Source organism: Miscanthus floridulus, chromosome 10 (assembly GCF_019320115.1).
Source record: "Miscanthus floridulus cultivar M001 chromosome 10, ASM1932011v1, whole genome shotgun sequence".
Taxonomy (NCBI): Eukaryota; Viridiplantae; Streptophyta; class Magnoliopsida; order Poales; family Poaceae; genus Miscanthus; species Miscanthus floridulus.
The window spans coordinates 17,528,983-17,549,879 of NC_089589.1; the positions used below are offsets into that span (position 1 = coordinate 17,528,983).

The 20,897-nt window shown below is 41.1% G+C and overlaps 1 protein-coding gene across 7 annotated transcripts in view; it reads left to right on the forward strand.

Annotated features, from left to right (window-relative positions):
• LOC136487767 (cation-chloride cotransporter 2) overlaps positions 1–7,332 on the forward strand; it is a 34,524-nt gene extending 27,192 nt beyond the window's left edge. For 6 of the 7 annotated variants that reach the window (XM_066484868.1, XM_066484869.1, XM_066484872.1 and 3 more), the window contains 7 exons: positions 1,601–1,662; positions 3,433–3,681; positions 3,759–3,873; positions 4,005–4,199; positions 4,858–5,258; positions 5,543–5,704; positions 5,789–7,332. In XM_066484868.1, the coding sequence (XP_066340965.1) occupies positions 1,601–1,662; positions 3,433–3,681; positions 3,759–3,873; positions 4,005–4,199; positions 4,858–5,258; positions 5,543–5,704; positions 5,789–6,885 (2,281 nt within the window). In that variant the 3' untranslated portion in view covers positions 6,886–7,332. The remainder of the gene's footprint in view (positions 1–1,600; positions 1,663–3,432; positions 3,682–3,758; positions 3,874–4,004; positions 4,200–4,857; positions 5,259–5,542; positions 5,705–5,788) is intronic. The other variant, XM_066484873.1, reaches the window with a different exon arrangement.
• Positions 7,333–20,897: the final 13,565 nt, after the last annotated feature.

Consider the following 20,897-nt stretch of genomic DNA (forward strand, 5'->3'; position numbering starts at 1 on the left):
GATGCTCTCAAGGTTTTCTGAAAATTAGATGGACGTGGAAGGCATCGACAACCCCTCAAAGTGGGAGGGGATGAGTATGTATAAATACTCAACTCCCATAAAATAGCTGTTGGGGTTAAAGTCAGTCAAAACTGGCCTAGTCGGTTTCTTTCAAAACTAGCCATTGCTACTCAAACATGCGCTAGCCAGTTTTACCATCTTTTTATCCACTTTTTTCTAAAACTAATGCTTAACACTCGAGTATCTTTCTAGATTTGATTTGAGCACTTTTAGGACTTGTCTAGTAACCAGTGTTGCATCTCTTTTGAGTACGACACACCTATAATTGAGGTTAAATATATGCAATTAATTCATACTTGAGCCTCTAATTCTTGAAATTGTGCGACCACTTCAATCTTCATCATCTAGGGGCCTTCAACATTGCCATTTTCGTGAGCATGTCCTGGTTGAGCTTGTGACTTAGGATGTTCCAAACCATGTGATCAAGACTACACTTTTTATCCATAAGTCACTTGTTCATTTGATTTAACAATGATTTCATCTTGCATATAACATGAGCCATCATAGCTCGATTAGTTCATTAGCTCAATGTAAGTACTCTCTTTTTCACGTTAGCCATGGTACCTCGTCCTCCAAGCTATCACTTGCCCTTCACCTTCGCTTGGCATCTCAAAGCTATTTTCTTGCTACCTTCATCCTATCGAGCCATCCTCAAATCACACCATGTCATGAATCAACATTAAGCAGTCAACTGAATTCCATTTCTTCAATACTATGATCCTCACTTGAATATCAATCTTGAGATCAATCAAACTTTGATACCAACAATCCTTGATCAATTCGAAGTCACAATTTCAATATCTTCATACAATGAAAAAGCCTCATGTGTGAGACCAATTGATATTTATCAAAGCATGCCTCTTTTGTTATTTCCACATATTTGTCAATTCTTCATTTTGTCAGTCAGTTTTTGGACTCAATTCTCATTTGCATTTCATTTGAGTCCAACACAATAATCAACCTAGGACTAAGTACCTGCATATGATCTCATCAATTACATTAGTCCAATGATCGTGGTGTCATTCAATCCACCAAAACCCCACTTAGGGCCTAGATGCACTTTCAGAACTACATTCAAAGGTTGCCACAACTCACTAAAATGTAAACTCAACATCATATAACTAGGTTTGAATTGCTTGTTTTCTTGCACATATATGGCCCGGTGACCTGATCTTCTATGAGTTGGGTTCCTAAAAATGCTACTCAAAGCTCAACAAATCAAATTAGACCTTTGGCAATATTGTGGTTGAGTGCAAAACCCTCATGTTGGCATATGTTCTTGAGAATTTATAACATGTTTATTAAACTGTCAATTTAGGACTAAAGGAGGAAATAACTATAATATTACATGGTGAAAAATGAATCTTGGTTCTTGCAATGTGAGCTTAATCAAGTTTCAGATATAACAACCTTGAGCATATAATTCCATTCTTTTATGAGTGGAGTGCATGGATGCATTAGTATTTTTCTCTATTTGCTAGCCTTCTCCCGTGGAGATATTATGACCTACTATGTTCTTATTTGTGATCCCTAATTTTAGGTATGTGTTGGGAGCTGTAGAAACATTTCTAGATGCTATTCCGTCAGCTGGGTTCTTTCAAGGTACTCGAGCAAGTTTTCTCTTGGTTCAAGTTTTCTCTTGGTTTTCTTATGAATATTTTTATGTGTGGATGATCAATTTGTATATCTAGAAAGACAATACCATAAAATGAACAGTTCTATCATTCTATGTCCAGTGTTGTGAAAGATACATGCAATGCTAACATGCTAGTCATATAGTTTGTCTGTATATGCGCTTTATGTGTCGTATGTTCCCATAAAAATAGCTACTACCAAATTTAAACGAAAAAGTCTATTTACCCTTGGTGATAGGAACAACAATTAAATTTAGATTTGATTGCAAGTTTGTCATACTAGTTTGGTAAACTATGGAATCTGGATGTTTCTTTGGCACTATTTGTCGAATGGTTGCAATTGTGGCGGAAAGGGTCAAGGGATCCTGATGTGATTTTTCATTGTTTTTGTCTCCAAGTCAGATGGATACGCTATTATAATGACCACCCATGGGCGGAGCTAGGGGTATTTCCCTGTATTCCATGGAATACCCATATTTTTTCTAAAAAAATAAATATATGTATATAAATATATACATATAATTGAAGGCAATTGGAATTGATAGATTGATTAGAGGCCAATAGGCAGGTTACATATATAGGCAAGGAGGGCCATGTTGGTTTATAGAATCATGGCCACCGTGGGATCTCCTTGCCTAATATAATATCAATCAATCTATAATTAACCATAAAGGCCCAAATAGCCCATGCACCATACACGGCTGTCTAACAATAATTGTACAGTATGTTGTAAATTCGTCCAAAAGCCTAGTCGACCTTCTACCAGCCCATGAAGTCACTAGAAACTACATCCCATCTCCTGTCTCCGCTTTTCCCGTTTGGCAAATTGGCGTCCTTCCTCCGTGACACAACACCTCAGCGGGCGAGTTGCGGCGCATTGACTCAAAAGTCATAAGCAGCGGTCACGGTGCAGCCAGCACCCCTCTCGGCTCCCCCTCAACCCCAACCTTGCTGTCCGCTCGACTCTCCCCCTCGCTACTGCAGGCGGCAACCAACATCCAGCAGCGGAGGGTGGCATTGAAGTCGTTGGCTGTCACTGCAGTGTCTACAGTAGCCAGCACGGCAGTACCCCTCTCCCTTAGCGGCTCGGCACCCCCTCCTAGCTTCGCTCGACCCAGCGTCTATCTCTCCCAGATCTATTCTCCAGTCCAAACTCTAGGCTTCCATGTTCAGATTTCGTTTTCTTCTCTAATTTAGAACAAATTGAAATCTTAATTGATAAAATCTAGAGTGAATCTAATTTTTCTGCATTGTATTCTTGTTATGGTCGTTGTGTTATGAACTTATGGTCCAATATATTGCATATTTGTATTGAAACTTTTTTTGTATGTGGAATACCCTACTGTAAAATCCTCTGAGACCCCCGTTTTTTGTTATATCCACTAGCTCAAAACCAATCTTAGGAAGTGCCTGGGCAACAAATATCTGATATTTGTGGTGTTTAGATAGTAAAATTACATTTTCATATTTCTCATGGGTTGGGATAATTCGAGGTGCAAGTAAAGATTATAAATAATTTATTTTTACTAAAGAAATGTCTAGGAGATTATTTGTTACAGTTGTATGAAGTGCAAATTTTTTTTTAAATCAAATCATTAGTAGCAAAAGGGAACCTTTTTCTTTGAAGTGTTGAATTTGTGTTTAGCTTACTTTTGCAGTGGTCATGTTCTTCGTTCTAAGTTCTGTTTATGTAATATTTTTATTTAAATTAACTTGTTGAAATTTTATTTAAAAGCAGAGACTATAACAGTGGTCAACAACACATTAGTAAATGGTACAACAAAAAGTGGTGCAGCAACTATATCAACACCTAGTCTGCATGACCTCCAGATCTATGGTGTCGTCGTGACCATATTACTCTGTTTTATTGTATTTGGCGGTGTCAAAATTATCAACAAGGTTGCACCTGCTTTCTTAGTACCAGTCCTCTTCTCAATACTATGCATTTATATTGGCGTCTCCATTGCACCAGAGCCTGGTGCTTCAAGTAAGTAGTCCTTTGATTATTATTTTGTTTTGTATTCTTTTTTGCATTGAACTTTTATTGATGTATTTCCTACCTAGAGGGAATCACTGGGTTGAGTATCGTCACACTTGCGGAGAACTGGAGTTCAGAGTACCAACCTACAAACAATGCTGGGGTTCCTGATCCAAATGGGTCGATATATTGGGATTTTAAGTAGGACCTTCTCTGCTTTTGACACTTATCTTTTGAAACCTTCCAATTAGTGACATAATAGTGTGTCTTATTCATATTTATTAATCTATAATCAATGCACACCTACTGACAGTTTTCTATTTTTCTTTCAGTGCATTGTTAGGACTCTTTTTCCCAGCAGTTACTGGAATCATGGCTGGTTCAAACCGGTCTGCTTCACTGAAAGACACACAGCGTTCCATACCAGTTGGAACAATAAGTGCTACCCTTTCAACTACACTGATGTATCTGATATCTGTGTTTCTTTTTGGAGCCTTGGCTACAAGAGAAGAGCTTCTAACTGACAGGTTCCATATTCCTTAGAAATATGGCATCACTGGTCTTGCATTCTAATGACTGTTGATAGTATGTTTCCTAGTGGTAGATACCTTTAGCTTATTGAATCTGTGACATCAAGGGGAAGTGGTGGATGCTTTACATGCGTTGTCATTTAGCACTCTTGCTATCCTACTGCACTTGGTGCAAGGAAGCTAAACCTTTCTACTTGCATAAATGGCTTATTAGAGTATTGCTAAAGAATCAATCTTTCTTTTTTCAATTTTGCTGAGATTGCTGGAGTGCTGACAAACTCTGGTGGTTATTTGAATTTAGCTAGCAATATTGTTGCTGCACCTTCTTCTCTGTTGTTGTCATGTGAAGTGCTACATATGAGAAATGGAACATGCTTAAATCTTCCATGAGTGCCATTTTCTTGCCTGGGAAAAACTAATTCAGAAATGCAGCAGCTGTTTATGTCTGAAGTCTGAACCACTGAATTTGAATGTAACTAGTAGTAGGTACTCATATTCTGTAGGTGGAGTGATCTAATATACTATAATATGATCACACAATTTGAATGTTGAAAGCTTGAATTCTCCAATTTCATAAAGTACATTGTGTTGTTTCTTAAGACTAGCTACTTTTCGTCTTGTGTAGTCAGCTCCTAAACATGCCTAATATATGCAGGCTTCTTGCTGCAGCAATTGCTTGGCCTGGTCCAGCAGTAATTTATATTGGAATTATTTTGTCCACTTTGGGTGCAGCACTACAGAGCTTGACCGGGGCTCCAAGGTTACTTGCAGCAATAGCGAATGATGACATCCTTCCCATTCTTAACTGTTTTAAGGCTTACGAAGGGTCTGAGCCTCATGTGGCAACTCTGTTTACAAGCTTCATATGTATTGCTTGTGTTGTGATCGGGAACCTGGATCTGATTACACCTACTATCACTATGTTTTTCCTTCTGTGTTATGCTGGTGTTAATTTGTCATGCTTTCTGCTGGATCTCCTTGATGCTCCTAGCTGGCGCCCTCGTTGGAAGATACACCATTGGGTCCTTTCGCTGATCGGTGCATCTCAATGTATTGGTATGATTCTTCATTCCTATAATTTTGTTTGTGACCATAGTTTATCAAAAATATATGTCTACATGTTATAATCTGTAAATAATATTGCAATAACTTCTTTAGAAGCATGTGGAAATTGAAGACTGAATCACAAAACAAGTGTACAAAATTTGAAACTTATGTTCATGGAACTGTTATCTGTTTTTTTCAAAGGTTTATGTCTCAAATAATTATATCCTTGAGCTGTATAAAATATTTTGTATAGTTTGAGTTTAATGACAGATAATTTTCCCCTAAATATACAGTTATCATGTTTATGATCTCATGGACTTTTACCGTGGTCTCCCTTGGCCTCGCAAGCCTTATCTACTACTATGTCAGCTTAAAAGGAAAGGCTGGTGACTGGGGAGATGGATTTAAAAGTGCATACTTTCAACTGGCTCTGCGAAGCCTCCGATCGCTGGGAGGTAGAATATTTTTGCATGGAAAATAAACATTATTAAGCTAAGCTACAAGCTCCATGTTATATAACTATCATTATTTTCGTGCAGCAAATAACGTACATCCAAAAAATTGGTACCCCATTCCTCTTATATTTTGCCGCCCTTGGGGTAAACTTCCAGAAAATGTCCCGTGCCATCCAAAACTTGCAGATTTTGCCAATTGCATGAAGAAAAAGGGCCGTGGCATGTCGATTTTTGTCTCAATCATTGATGGTGACTTCCATGAATCAGCTGAGGAAGCAAATACAGCTTACCGTCAACTTAGTGCCTATATTGACTATAAGCATTGTGAGGGTGTTGCTGAGATTATCGTTGCTCGCTCAATATCTGATGGTTTCCGCAGCATTGTTCAGATAATGGGCCTAGGCAACTTGAAGCCAAATATTGTTGTCATGCGTTATCCTGAGATATGGCGTCGTGAGAATCTAATAACACAGATACCGTCATCATTTATCAGCATCATAAATGACTGCATTATTGCTAACAAGGCTATTGTTATTGTGAAAGGACTTGATGAGTGGCCTAATGAGTACCAGAGACTGTATGGGACCATTGACCTATACTGGATTGTGAGGGATGGAGGACTAATGCTTCTGTTGTCTCAGCTCCTACTCGCCAGAGATGGTTTTGAAAGCTGTAAGGTTCAGGTATTCTGCATAGCAGAAGAGGGTACAGAAGCTGAGGAGCTAAAGGCTGATGTTAAAAAGTATCTGTATGATCTGCGGATGCATGCTGAGGTTATTGTTGTGACCATGAAGTCAATGGAAGCACGTTCTGAGATCAGCCCTAATGCTAAGAAGGATCCCCAAGAAGAATACGCAAGCGCTCAGGATAGAATCAGAGCATACCTTTCTCAGATGAAGGAGACTGCACAAAGAGAAGGGCGGCCACTGATGGAGGATGGCAGGCAAGTCGTGGTAAATGAAGAGAAGGTTGAGAAGTTCCTCTATACGATGCTAAAGCTGAATACAACTATCGTCAAGTACTCCATGATGGCGGCCGTGGTGCTGGTGAGCCTCCCACCACCACCTCTGAACCACCCGGCCTACTGCTACATGGAATATATGGATATGCTTGTCGTGAACGTCCCACGGATGCTGATAGTTAGGGGATATAGAAGAGATGTCGTGACACTTTTCACGTGATCGGATTTGATACACATTTATAAGCTACGACCTAGTTCCTTTTGGAGGTTATACATACCGTTTCAGTGTGATGGTGGTTGCTCTCATGCTTAGCTAGCTGCATGGATTTTACTGCTGAGTTTGGAATCCATTTAGCAGATGAATACTTGCATAGGATTTAGTTACATTCTTTGTAGACTGAAGACATTTGCACGTATAGAAAATACATAGTCTAGAGATTATTTTTTATATAGAGATGCTCCAATGCTGTGTGTATTGTTTTATTTTGTATTCCACAGTAAAATATAAGATAGATTTTCTATCTTATATTATTGAGAGAAAGCATGTAACTATTGATGTACATATTTGGAACTATTTGGTACAATTTGAGTTATGTAATCATACAAATAAATGTTGGAAGTTCTAGCTAGATTGAACTATTTCTCATTCTCCTCTCTTGTAATATAAAGGCTGGGTCATTGTTGTAATAAACATTGAAGTTATGTAACATTGATGTACATATTTGGAACTACTTGTTATTACAATTACTTTCTTGTAATTGAAGTTCATTATTTCAATCCATTGTTTCTCAAAGGCTGGGTAGCATCAGCATTTACTGGCTGGTTTGCTGTGCATGTCGAAGCCCAGAAAGGCTAGTGGCGAAGTGCGCTCACTGCATTCCTAGGTCAGTTGGTAGTTAGCGCTTGGCTTTTGCGTAGCAGCAACCAATATGGATCGCCTTTTTTTCCAATTAGTGATAGAGAATTAATTACAAATTAATTAGTCATAGAGAACAATAGAAAATCTGAGTGGCTAGAATTTTGTAAAGAAAAAGTAAATAATTAAAATGCACCATTTTTTGACAAGTAAAATTAGACATTACCTATATATATAAAATATGGCATACAAGAGACATAACTTATGATGTTCTAGGTGCGCGACAAGAAGCAGAACGAAGCAACAAAATCGGCCTAACAAGAAAAATCCGATCTAGATGTTGCCAACGCGCGAGGATGTGTCAATGCGTGATTGGAACTAGCAAGCGTCGTCTTCCTCTTGGCAACTGTACAAGTTAGAGTTTCTGAGTGGCGGTGGGGAACCTCTAGTGTTCTCCGGGCTTAGAAGGAGGGATACGGGGTGGCGGCCGGATAGGCGGTGGTGGCGGTTCGGCGACAGGGGGCTGCCGAGCGAGTGATGGAGAGGACATCCGTAGGGCGGTGTCGGTGGCAGGCGGCAAGGGATCAACATATTCCTCCTCCGAATGAGATTAGAGGAGGGCGGAGGCTGGCTAGTGGGGGAGGTTGGTGGGCAGTGCGGTCGATGACCGGTCGCCAGTGGTGGGCGAGGCCAGCAGCGAGGCAGGGGCAGTGGTGGAGAATCCTCTGATTCCGATTAGGGGAGGGTAGGGAAGGAGCGGTGGGGGTGGGTGGCAGGCGGCGGGGGGTCGGGGGTGTGGGCTGGAGCAGTTTTAGGTAGAAGAAGAAGAAGCAAAATGAGAAGAAGATAAATCGGCGCATCGCTATAGTGGGCGGACTTGCATTGATGAAGGTTGTGGGCATAGAGATGGCGGGTGAGATTTGGTTACACTGTTGAGTGAAGGAGAAAACCCGACTATATATATAGCAATGCATATAATGTTAACCTAACACACATGTACATACACTTTTCTTGCAGTTTTTATTATTAGCGATCTATGCCTAGTCTTTCCATCTCCTTGTCTCTCTATAACATGTATGTCTAGGCCATGTTTAGATCCATAGGGCTAAAGTTTAGCCCACATCTTTTAGTCACCTTTGAACCCTTATGGATCTAAACAGGAGGGCTAAAAGTGAGGGCTAAACTCTAACCCATCCCTTTTCCCTTAGCCCCTCCAAGGTGGGCTAAAGAAGGCTAAAAGTGGTTCTATGGGGCACAAGACGCATATTACCCCCATCCATCGCTATGCATGGCTATGCACGTGTATTGTAACACCCCAAAATTTGCCTCTTGTGAAAATAGGTTTAAAATAATTTATTTCTGAATTTTGTGTTCATGAAAACATAGGAAAATAAAATTTAGCATTAAATTAAAATTCATCATAAGGTTTAGCCACATGTTTGTGCATACATGCCCTTGCATTTGATGTATTTGATTGGGTGGTTTTGATTGAGAATTTAAAACGGTTTAAATAGCTTTTAAAAATGAATTTGAAAATGGCTTTGAAATAAAAGAAAAGAAAAAGAAAAAGAAAACTTGAAGATAAAAGAATTTTTAAAGTTGTAAAAATTATTTTTGAAAACTTACCAAACTTTCTCATCTTTATTGAATGGTATATTTGAAATAATATTCAAGTTTGGTTTTGATTCAAGGTTCAAATGAATTCAAGACCCATTTGAAAAAGTATTAGGAAAGTTAATTTAGAAAAAAAAAGAGCAAGCCCTTGCCTTCTGGCCTGGAAGCACAGAAACCCAGCAGGCCACCGGAGCCCATCAGCCGTGGCTCGGCCCACTCGCGCTTGCCCCCCCCCCCCCCTCCGCGGGCCGTCCATCTTCTTCCTCTTGGGCCTGCGCCCTATCCCTCTTTCCCCCGCGTCTGGCCCAGCAGCGCGCCCGCAGCCCACTCCCGCGCTTGGCCCGCTCAGCAGCCAGTCGCGCCGCGTGTCCCCTCCCTCCTCTCTCTCGCCTGACGCTGACACCCCGGGCCCACATGTCAGCTGGTATCTTCTTCCTCCAATCATCCCCGAATTGGACTCCGACGCCGCCGTGGTGTCCGTGCCGCCCCCGTCTCCCTCCGTTTTGCGTGCGCCCCAAGCCGAGCCGGCCCTTAAAATCGGATGCCCGAGCTCTCCGCCTCCAGCCCCAAGCTCCTGCGTTGCAGCCTCCTTCTCCGAGCCGCCACCTATGGCCTCAGCCGCGCCACCCCGAGCTCCACTCCGCCTAATCGTGCCCGAGGCCGCCACCGTGCTGTCGCAGCCTTCCTCGAGCCCTCCACCGAGCTCGCCTCGAGCCACTCTTGCCCCCGTGGTGTTCGTGTGAGCTGTGGTGACCGGGAGCGTCGAAGCCGACGTCACCGGCAAGGTCCGGCCATGGCGCCGCCGTCTAGATGCAGCCGCGGACGACCTCATCTTTCCCAACCGATCGCAGCCGTCAGATTCGTGATCAACATCCCAGATTAGAAGGTACCGGTTCGCAGGCACAATTGCTAAAGAGTCCTCGCGCTTTTCAATAATTGAACCCGCAGTCCAAAACATTTTTCCCTGAGTCCGTTTTCTTCTTTGGAAAGCGTATTTTGTTTCGGTAAAGTTGAAAATACGTTTTCACTTATTTACAGATTTGCCACTGATTTTGTTTTAGCCATAACTTCTCCGTTTTAACTCCGATTTGATCCGTTCAACTTGCGTTAGGTTCGTAATTTCATAATCTACATGTTCATACTACTGTTAGATGTGTTTTCAACTTTTAAGATTCGTGATTAGATTTAATCTATTATTTTATTAAAGGAAATCTTGTTTATTTCATATCTTTTGCGTTTTAGATCCGTTTTGACCCGTTCAAGTCGTGCTAGATTCATAGCGACGAGATCTACGCGTTAGTAACAGTGTTTACCATATTACTATTTCTGAAATTTCATGGTTTAAATCATATCTTGGTTAATAATTATGCAACTGGATTTTATAAATAGAATATGATTTGTTTCACTTTAGTTTTATAAATCAAATCTAAATTTGACTTAAATTATAATCTCTATGAAATATCTTATATATGTTTCAAACACATGAAGCTAATAGTTTTATATTTTCTCCTATGAGCGAATCTTTCGGTAGATGTATCTTTTTCACCGTAGCTTCGATTAGCGTGTTTTTCGTGTCTGTGTGTTCGTAGCGAGACGTAGATTTGTTTTACAAACTTTTCATCTTGATTTTATGTTTGGTGTACTGTTCTAATTTAGATCTATTGTTTGCTTCGTGTATGATTGTATGGATGCTTGTGTGGTGCTTTATGATTTCGTCCAGTCGGTGAGATATACGTGGTGATCAAGAAGAACAAGAACGTTGAAGGTTAAAGCTTACCGAAGGATCGGTGTTTAAGGCAAGTATAGCATGGGATCTTCCTTGTTACCTATACACCTTTAATCATTTAATTCATACTGCATGTGTCTACCTTGACTGCCACTAAGGATTTCCTAGTACTTTGTACCTTGTGCCTTGATACCTATGGGGTATTGCATTGGGTAGTATGAGGCTAGTGCTCAATTAAAGACCATGATCTTGTAACTTGACTAATGTAATATGCAATAAACACTAAAAGATGCTTTTTAGCAACATGGAACAAGGGGGCTTGAGCATGGGGCTATTTAAGATGCTCTAGATTCCTCTCCCTAAGGACTTATCTGTAAGTGATCATCCGGGACTTACAGTACAGCTGTGAGGGCTATAAGGCTCTGGCTTTAGCTCAGTATGAGGACATTTTCTAGCTTGTTAGTGGTTACCTTTATGGCGCAAGAGGGGTGTGTTCCGGGTTGGATATAGTGCGGCCTCTGCCCGTTAGTGTATAGGTTGCGCGTTATTGTGCCTGTCGGAAGGGGAGCTCTACATTCGTAGGCCATAGAAACCTAGCGGCCCTAACTTGTTAGACGAACCTTTGAAAGGCTTCATAGTGAACCCTGCCGACCTTCCTTGGAAGTGGGTCAAGAGATTAGCTACCTCGGGCGAAAGGGTAAATCACGACTCACAGTGAAAGTGTACAACCTCTGCAGAGTGTAAAACTGGTATATCAGCCGTGCTCACGGTCACAAGCGACCTTGGAACCCTTACGGAATAGATGATGAACACTGGTGATATGGACAATGAAGATGCTCACTAATGGTTAATTGTTTATGCTATTCATTATTCATGTTTACTTGATCATGTGTTTATGGGCTTGTGATAAACTTGTTGCTACTCAATTGCTAAAAGATGACTCATTAAAAGCTAATCGCAGTTAACCAGTGTCAGCCTTTTGAGCCTCATGAACCCCATGTTATATTTGTTGAGTACGACATGTACTTACGCTTGCTTTATTTTTAATTATTTGGATAAAAATCCCGGATGGGTACCAGATTGCTAGAGTTTGGAGGAATTAGGCTTATGATCAACCGGTCAGTTGTCCCTGTGGATTTGGAGTCTTCGCCTAAAGATCAGAGTTGTCTTTCCACTGTCTATACTCTGAGGTTATAATCTTTATACTATTACGCTATGTATTTAAGCATTGTCTTTTGATATTACCTTTATTTGTAGCTATATGTGAGATTTGACTTCCTGGGCTCGCATATGGTGTGTATCTGGTTTTATTCTTAAAACTGGGCGAGACAAAGTGGTATCGGAGCAATGCTGACTGTAGGACTCAAGCCTAGTTAGAAATTGGCCATCTTAAGGTTTTGGAATTGCTATAAAATCCTTGTTCTATAATTCTTGATATTTTCTTCTCTACTATGTATCTATCCTTGATATTTATCTCCTCCTTGATGCTTATTTAAAGTCCTTGTTCTCATCTCCACTCCTTGATTCGATATGCTATTAGAACTGTTCCTCAACACCTTCTTGCGTAATCTAAAGACGAGTTTTAGGATTGTTACAACCGGTACAATGAGGACGATAGTATCGCAAGTTGAGTCAATGATTGAATTGTGCATCTTTAATGCTTGTTAAATTGTCATTATGCTTATGATTGTTTTGAATCTTTGTAATGATTGCAATGATCTTGTTGGGTGTTCCCACAATTTTATTTAGTTTATAGGCCTAAGGTATAAAGATTAGTGAAGTAAGCAGTTGGGTTATGGTATTCTTCTGTTCTCCCTATCCTGTCTTTTCAGAGCAGCCTACACTCTTCGGCTTATATCTCTATTCTTGGACAACCAAAAATCATGAGAAAATTCTGGACAATAGTAGACTTCAATATCTTTCTCCGAGCACAAGAATTAGCCAGATAGCTGTTTTGGTTGTGGAGATACGAAAATCACAAGGCGATGCATCTATGTTGTTTGGAATCTGAAGTAGTTTCTATTGTGCACTATTTTTGACCAAGTTAAATGTAGAATTTGGAAAAGTGTTCTATAAGGAAGTTGTGGAGAATTTTATAATCTTTACAACGGTGTAATCTACAACTTTATTGGATTAACAGAATGAGAGTTATAGCTGTTTTACTGTGCTGCTATTTTTCATCTCGTGAGGAATTCTAGATTTCTTGTTCTTGCCCATACACAAGAGTCTCATTGGGATGTCAGGACATCATGATACTAGTTAGCTCCTCTGGAAGAAGGTGTAAGCTACCCTTTTGTGTGCCCTAGTTTATCTTTTCTTAAGGAGGGTAGCCAAGTTGAAGAATTTACAAGATGAAGTATCCTACGTTCTAGTTTGCGCAGCGGAAGCGTGGTGGTACCCAAAGATGTGAGAGAAACTCAGAGTCTCAATGAAGTTTGATTAAAGGTTCAAGGGAGGTTTAACTAAGATCTGGATATTAATAATGCTACTGGAAGTAGTTTTAAGTTAGTTTGGATCGAGAAACTCTAGGTAAGTATTTGAAGGAATTCAAGAAAAGGTTGAAGTAAAACCTATGTATTAGTTTTGCCAGATCTAGACAAGAGCTTCATATCTGCAATGATGCACCTTGTCAAGGTGTGGGATGTATCCTTATATGAGAGGAAAAGCAGTGGCTTGTTCATTAAGTCAACAAAGGAAGCGTGAGTTGAACTACCTAACATGTTATCTGGAGTTATCCATTGTGGAGCGTGGAAGTACTGTCTTTTTGGAAGTAAAAGTGACATAGGAGGATCACAAGAATCTACAGGGCATCTTCACTAAGTTGGTCTTGAGCTTGTGGTATCCTCGTTGGAATGAAATTGCTTATGACTTAGAAAAGTGCTATCACTTGGAGAAGCAAAAGTCATGGCCGATGCCCTTAGCAACGGAGAGTCATGCTAAGAAGGTTCGGGTGACACCGAGTATTAAGAATTATATTCCAAGTTTGTGCAACCTGACCGGAACCATTAATGTTTGGAAGATAAATATTTTAAGAAAGAGAATCGGTATTATAGGAAAGGTGGCCTAGTGATTGGAGATACCTGAGAGTTGTTCAAGGTGCCCGTTATAATCTTGGAATTGGTAGAGCAAGATATTTGGAGTAAGGTCAACAGGTATGCAAAGTAAAGTGAGATCCTTAGCAAGACGATGGAACCACGCGAGGAAGTAAAGAAGAATCTATAGACGGAGTATCTCTATCTCCTAGCCGACATCTTTCGAATCTCGAGGACGAGATTCATCTTAAGGGGGGTAGAATTGTAACACCCCAAAATTTGCCTCTTGTGAAAATAGGTTTAAAATAATTTATTTCTGAATTTTGTGTTCATGAAAACATAGGAAAATAAAATTTAGCATTAAATTAAAATTCATCATAAGGTTTAGCCACATGTTTGTGCATACATGCCCTTGCATTTGATGTATTTGATTGAGTGGTTTTGATTGAGAATTTAAAACGGTTTAAATTGCTTTTAAAAATGAATTTGAAAACAGCTTTGAAATAAAAGAAAAGAAAAATAAAAAGAAAACTTGAAGATAAAATAATTTTTAAAGTTGTAAAAATTTATTTTTGAAAACTTACCAAACTTTCTCATCTTTATTGAATAGTATATTTGAAATAATATTCAAGTTTGGTTTTGATTCAAGGTTCAAATGAATTCAAGACCCATTTGAAAAAGTATTAAGAAAGTTAATTTAGAAAAAAAAAAAGAGCAAGCCCTTGCCTTCTGGCCTGGAAGCACAGCAACCCAGCAGGCCACCGGAGCCCATCAGCCGTGGCTTGGCCCACTCGTGCTTGCCCCCCCCCCCCCCTCCGCGGGCCGTCCATCTTCTTCCTCTTGGGCCTGCGCCCCGTCCCTCTTCCCCCCGCGTCTGGCCCAGCAGCGCGCTCGCAGCCCACTCCCGCGCTCGGCTCGCTCAGCAGCCAGTCACGTCGCGCGTCCCCTCCCTCCTCTCTCTCGCCTGACGCTGACACCCCGGGCCCACATGTCAGCCGGTATCTTCTTCCTCCAGTCGTCCCCGAATTGGACTCCGACGCCGCCGTGGTGTCCGTGCCGCCCCCGTCTCCCTCCGTTTTGTGTGCGCCCCAAGCCGAGCCGGCCCTTAAAATCGAATGCCCGAGCTCTCCGCCTCCACCCGCAAGCTCCTGCGTTGCAGCCTCCTTCACCGAGCCGCCACCTATGGCCGCAGCCGCGCCACCCCGAGCTCCACTCCGCCTAATCGTGCCCGAGGCCGCCACCGTGCTGTCGCAGCCTTCCTCGAGCCCTCCACCGAGCTCGCCTCGAGCCACTCTTGCCTCCGTGGTGTTCCCGTGAGCTGTGGTGACCGGGAGCATCGAAGCCGACGTCGCCGGCAAGGTCCGGCCATGGCGCCACCATCTGGATGCAGCCGCGAACGACCTCATCTTTCCCAACCGATCGCAGCCGTCGGATTCGTGATCAACATCCTAGATTAGAAGGTACCGGTTCGCAGGCACAATTGCTAAAGAGTCCTCACGCTTTTCAATAATTGAACCCGCAGTCCAAAACGTTTTTCCCTGAGTCCGTTTTCTTCTTTGGAAAGCGTATTTTGTTTCGGTAAAGTTGAAAATACGTTTTCACTTATTTACAGATTTGCCACTGATTTTGTTTTAGCCATAACTTCTCCGTTTTAACTCCGATTTGATCCGTTCAACTTGCGTTAGGTTCATAATTTCATAATCTACATGTTCGTACTACTGTTAGATGTGTTTTCAACTTTTAAAATTCGTGATTAGATTTAATCTATTATTTTATTAAAGGAAATCTTGTTTATTTCATATCTTTTGTGTTTTAGATCCGTTTTAACCCGTTCAAGTCGTGCTAGATTCATAGCGACGAGATTTATGCATTAGTAACAGTGTTTACCATATTACTATTTCTGAAATTTCATGGTTTAAATCATATCTTGGTTAATAATTATGCAACTGGATTTTATAAATAGAATATGATTTGTTTCACTTTAGTTTTATAAATCAAATCTAAATTTGACTTAAATTATAATCTCTATGAAATATATTATATATGTTTTAAACACATGAAGCTAATAGTTTTATATTTTCTCCTATGAGCGAATCTTTCGGTAGATGTATCTTTTTCACCGTAGCTTCGATTAGCGTGTTTTTCGCGTCTATGTGTTCGTAGCGAGACGTAGATTTGTTTTACAAACTTTTCATCTTGATTTTATATTTGGTGTACTGTTCTAATTTAGATCTATTGTTTGCTTCGTGTATGATTGTATGGATGCTTGTGTGGTGCTTTATGATTTCGTCCAGTCGGTGAGATATACGTGGTGATCAAGAAGAAGAACAAGAACGTTGAAGGTTAAAGCTTACCGAAGGATCGGTGTTTAAGGCAAGTATAGCATGGGATCTTCCTTGTTACCTATACACCTTTAATCATTTAATTCATACTGCATGTGTCTACCTTGATTGCCACTAAGGATTTCCTAGTACTTTGTACCTTGTGCCTTGATACCTATGGGGTATTGTATTGGGTAGTATGAGGCTAGTGCTCAATTAAAGACCATGATCTTGTAACTTGACTAATGTAATATGCAATAAACACTAAAAGATGCTTTTTAGCAACATGGAACAAGGGGGCTTGAGCATGGGGCTATTTAAGATGCTCTAGATTCCTCTCCCTAAGGACTTATCTGTAAGTGATCATCCGGGACTTACAGTACAGCTGTGAGGGCTATAAGGCTCTGGCTTTAGCTCAGTATGAGGACATTTTCTAGCTTGTTAGTGGTTACCTTTATGGCGCAAGAGGGGTGTGTTCCGGGTTGGATATAGTGCGGCCTCTGCCCGTTAGTGTATAGGCTGCGCGTTATTGTGCCTGTCAGAAGGGGAGCTCTACATTCGTAGGCCATAGAAACCTAGCGGCCCTAACTTGTTAGACGAACCTTTGAAAGGCTTCATAGTGAACCCTGCCGACCTTCCTTGGAAGTGGGTCAAGAGATTAGCTACCTCGGGCGAAAGGGTAAATCACAACTCACAGTGAAAGTGTACAACCTCTGCAGAGTGTAAAACTGGTATATCAGCCGTGCTCACGGTCACGAGCGGCCTTGGAACCCTTACTGAATAGATGATGAACACTGGTGATATGGACAATGAAGATGCTCACTAATGGTTAATTGTTTATGCTATTCATTATTCATGTTTACTTGATCATGTGTTTATGGGCTTGTGATAAACTTGTTGCTACTCAATTGCTAAAAGATGACTCATTAAAAGCTAATCGCAGTTAACCAGTGTCAGCCTTTTGAGCCTCATGAACCCCATGTTATATTTGTTGAGTACGACATGTACTTACGCTTGCTTTATTTTTAATTATTTGGATAAAAATCCCGGATGGGTACCAGATTGCTAGAGTTTGGAGGAATTAGGCTTGTGATCAACCAGTCAGTTGTCCCTGTGGATTTGGAGTCTTCGCCTGAAGATCGGAGTTGTCTTTCCGCTGTCTATACTCTGAGGTTATAATCTTTATACTATTACGCTATGTATTTAAGCATTGTCTTTTGATATTACCTTTATTTGTAGCTATATGTGAGATTTGACTTCCTGGGCTCGCATATGGTGTGTATCTGGTTTTATTCTTAAAACTAGGCGAGACAAAGTGGTATCGGAGCAATGCTGACTGTAGGACTCAAGCCTAGTTAGAAATTGGCCATCTTAAGGTTTTGGAATTGCTATAAAATCCTTGTTCTATAATTCTTGATATTTTCTTCTCTACTATGTATCTATCCTTGATATTTATCTCCTCCTTGATGCTTATTTAAAGTCCTTGTTCTCATCTCCATTCCTTGATTCGATATGCTATTAGAACTGTTCCTCAACACCTTCTTGCGTAATCTAAAGACGAGTCTTAGGATTGTTACAACCGGTACAATGAGGACGATAGTATCGCAAGTTGAGTCAATGATTGAATTGTGCATCTTTAATGCTTGTTAAATTGTCATTATGCTTATTATTGTTTTGAATCTTTGTAATGATTGCAATGATCTTGTTTGGTGTTCCCACAATTTCATTTAGTTTATAGGCCTAAGGTATAAAGATTAGTGAAGTAAGCAGTTGGGTTATGGTATTCTTCTGTTCTCCCTATCCTGTCTTTTGAGAGCAGCCTACACTCTTCGGCTTATATCTCTATTCTTGGACAACCAAAAATCATGAGAAAATTCTGGACAATAGTAGACTTCAATATCTTTCTCTGAGCACAAGAATTAGCCAGATAGCTATTTTGGTTGTGGAGATACGAAAATCACAAGGCGATGCATCTGTGTTGTTTGGAATCTGAAGTAGTTTCTATTGTGCACTATTTTCGACCAAGTTAAATGTAGAATTTGGAAAAGTGTTCTATAAGGAAGTTGTGGAGAATTTTATAATCTTTACAACGGTGTAATCTACAACTTTATTGGATTAACAGAATGAGAGTTATAGCTGTTTTACTGTGCTGCTATTTTTCATCTCGCGAGGAATTCTAGATTTCTTGTTCTTGCCCATACACAAGAGTCTCATTGGGATGTCAGGACATCATGATACTAGTTAGCTCCTCTGGAAGAAGGTGTAAGCTACCCTTTTGTGTGACCTAGTTTATCTTTTCTTAAGGAGGGTAGCCAAGTTGAAGAATTTACAAGATGAAGTATCCTACGTTCTAGTTTGCGCAGCGGAAGCGTGGTGGTACCCAAAGATGTGAGAGAAACTCAGAGTCTCAATGAGGTTTGATTAAAGGTTCAAGGGAGGTTTAACTAAGATCTGGATATTAATAATGCTACTGGAAGTAGTTTTAAGTTAGTTTGGATCGAGAAACTCCAGGTAAGTATTTGAAGGAATTCAAGAAAAGGTTGAAGTAAAACCTATGTATTAGTTTTGCCAGATCTAGACAAGAGCTTCATATCTGCAATGATGCACCTTGTCAAGGTGTGGGATGTATCCTTATATGAGAGGAAAAGCAGTGGCTTGTTCATTAAGTCAACAAAGGAAGCGTGAGTTGAACTACCTAACATGTTATCTGGAGTTATCCATTGTGGAGCGTGGAAGTACTGTCTTTTTGGAAGTAAAAGTGACATAGGAGGATCACAAGAATCTACAGGGCATCTTCACTAAGTTGGTCTTGAGCTTGTGGTATCCTCGTTGGAATGAAATTGCTTATGACTTAGAAAAGTGCTATCACTTGGAGAAGCAAAAGTCATGGCCGATGCCCTTAGCAACGGAGAGTCATGCTAAGAAGGTTCGGGTGACACCGAGTATTAAGAATTATATTCCAAGTTTGTGCAACCTGACCGGAACCATTAATGTTTGGAAGATAAATATTTTAAGAAAGAGAATCGGTATTATAGGAAAGGTGGCCTAGTGATTGGAGATACCTGAGAGTTGTTCAAGGTGCCCGTTATAATCTTGGAATTGGTAGAGCAAGATATTTGGAGTAAGGTCAACAGGTATGCAAAGTAAAGTGGGATCCTTAGCAAGACGATGGAACCACGCGAGGAAGTAAAGAAGAATCTATAGACGGAGTATCTCTATCTCCTAGCCGACGTCTTTCGAATCTCGTGGACGAGATTCATCTTAAGGGGGGGGGGGGGGGGGGGGGGTAGAATTGTAACACCCCAAAATTTGCCTCTTGTGAAAATAGGTTTAAAATAATTTATTTCTGAATTTTGTGTTCATGAAAACATAGGAAAATAAAATTTAGCATTAAATTAAAATTCATCATAAGGTTTAGCCACATGTTTGTGCATACATGCCCCTGCATATGGTGTGGATCTGGTTTTATTCTTAAAACCGGGTGCGACATGTATTAATTAGGGACAAATGAGTCATGATAGGGTACATGGTTAATCTTTAGCCCCTGGATCCAAACAACCCCATGGGCTAAATTTTAGCCCCTTCATTCTAAGGGCTAATCTTTAGCCTAGGGCTAAACTTTAGCTCCATGAATCCAAACAGGGTCCTAGTCTACACCTATACAGACTCTCGACTTCCTCGTTCCAAGCTTGTGGTCAAAACGTAATCTTGGACTTAGGATTTAACCTTTTGACTGTTGACATGCTTTGCGCCGTCACTAACAACCTTAGCCGATAGGCGTCGCCGGAAAGGAAGAAAAGGGCAATTGACGAATAATATTTTTTTCTCTTGCTCGCCTACCCTGACATCAACGGTTTTGTGTGCCAAAAAAAGAAAGAAAGAAAACTATCCCCAAAATTTGCAGGAAGCGAAACCCTTCCCAAACCCTAGGACACCGCCCCTCCCCAATTCCAAGCCCCAGCCGCGCCGCTGCGCTTCACACCCTGCGACAGCGATCAGCGATGGAGTCAGCACATGGCCTGCGGGCCGCGGCAGGGTGGCAGGATTTCACCATCTGAGGTCAACGTGCTCCACCTATGCCACCCCGTGGCACTCCGCACTCCCCCTGGCTCTCAGAATCGGAAGCCCCCGCGCGCTCCAACGCCGCGAACTGGAGGTGCCCCGACTGCTCCGGCCTCCGACGACACTGCCCGCGTGGGCGCCGCTTCAGGAGGTGAGCTCATCGCCGCAGTCCACACCATCGATCTCCCCGTCACAGTGAGTTCCTCGATCCCTCCCTCGCTCGATGCCTCTATCATTTTCGAATTGTATGTACCTTCGATTTCTGTTTTCACTTTTCAGTGTGATCCGTCTGCGATGTCTTACTTTGCTTCCATCCTTAATCCGCGTTCCTCAATTCTCCTCCTCCTAGTATGGGAGTATACTTTGCTAAATCTTTAGATTCTTCACATATGGTTTCTGATTTCTGTGGTTTCTTTGTCTACTGTTTGTCTGTTGCCCTAAGCCCCTAACATATATCTCTCACGCTTCGAGTTCTTCTCAATTCTAGTTTCAGGCCGGATTACTATTTCCTCTCCAGGCAATCGTCTTTATGCTTCTTGTGTCCCATCTGAGGTTGTGATTTTAATATCACCTCCTACTTCTAGTGCTCTAAGTAGTTTGGATTAATTTGTGCATAATTCC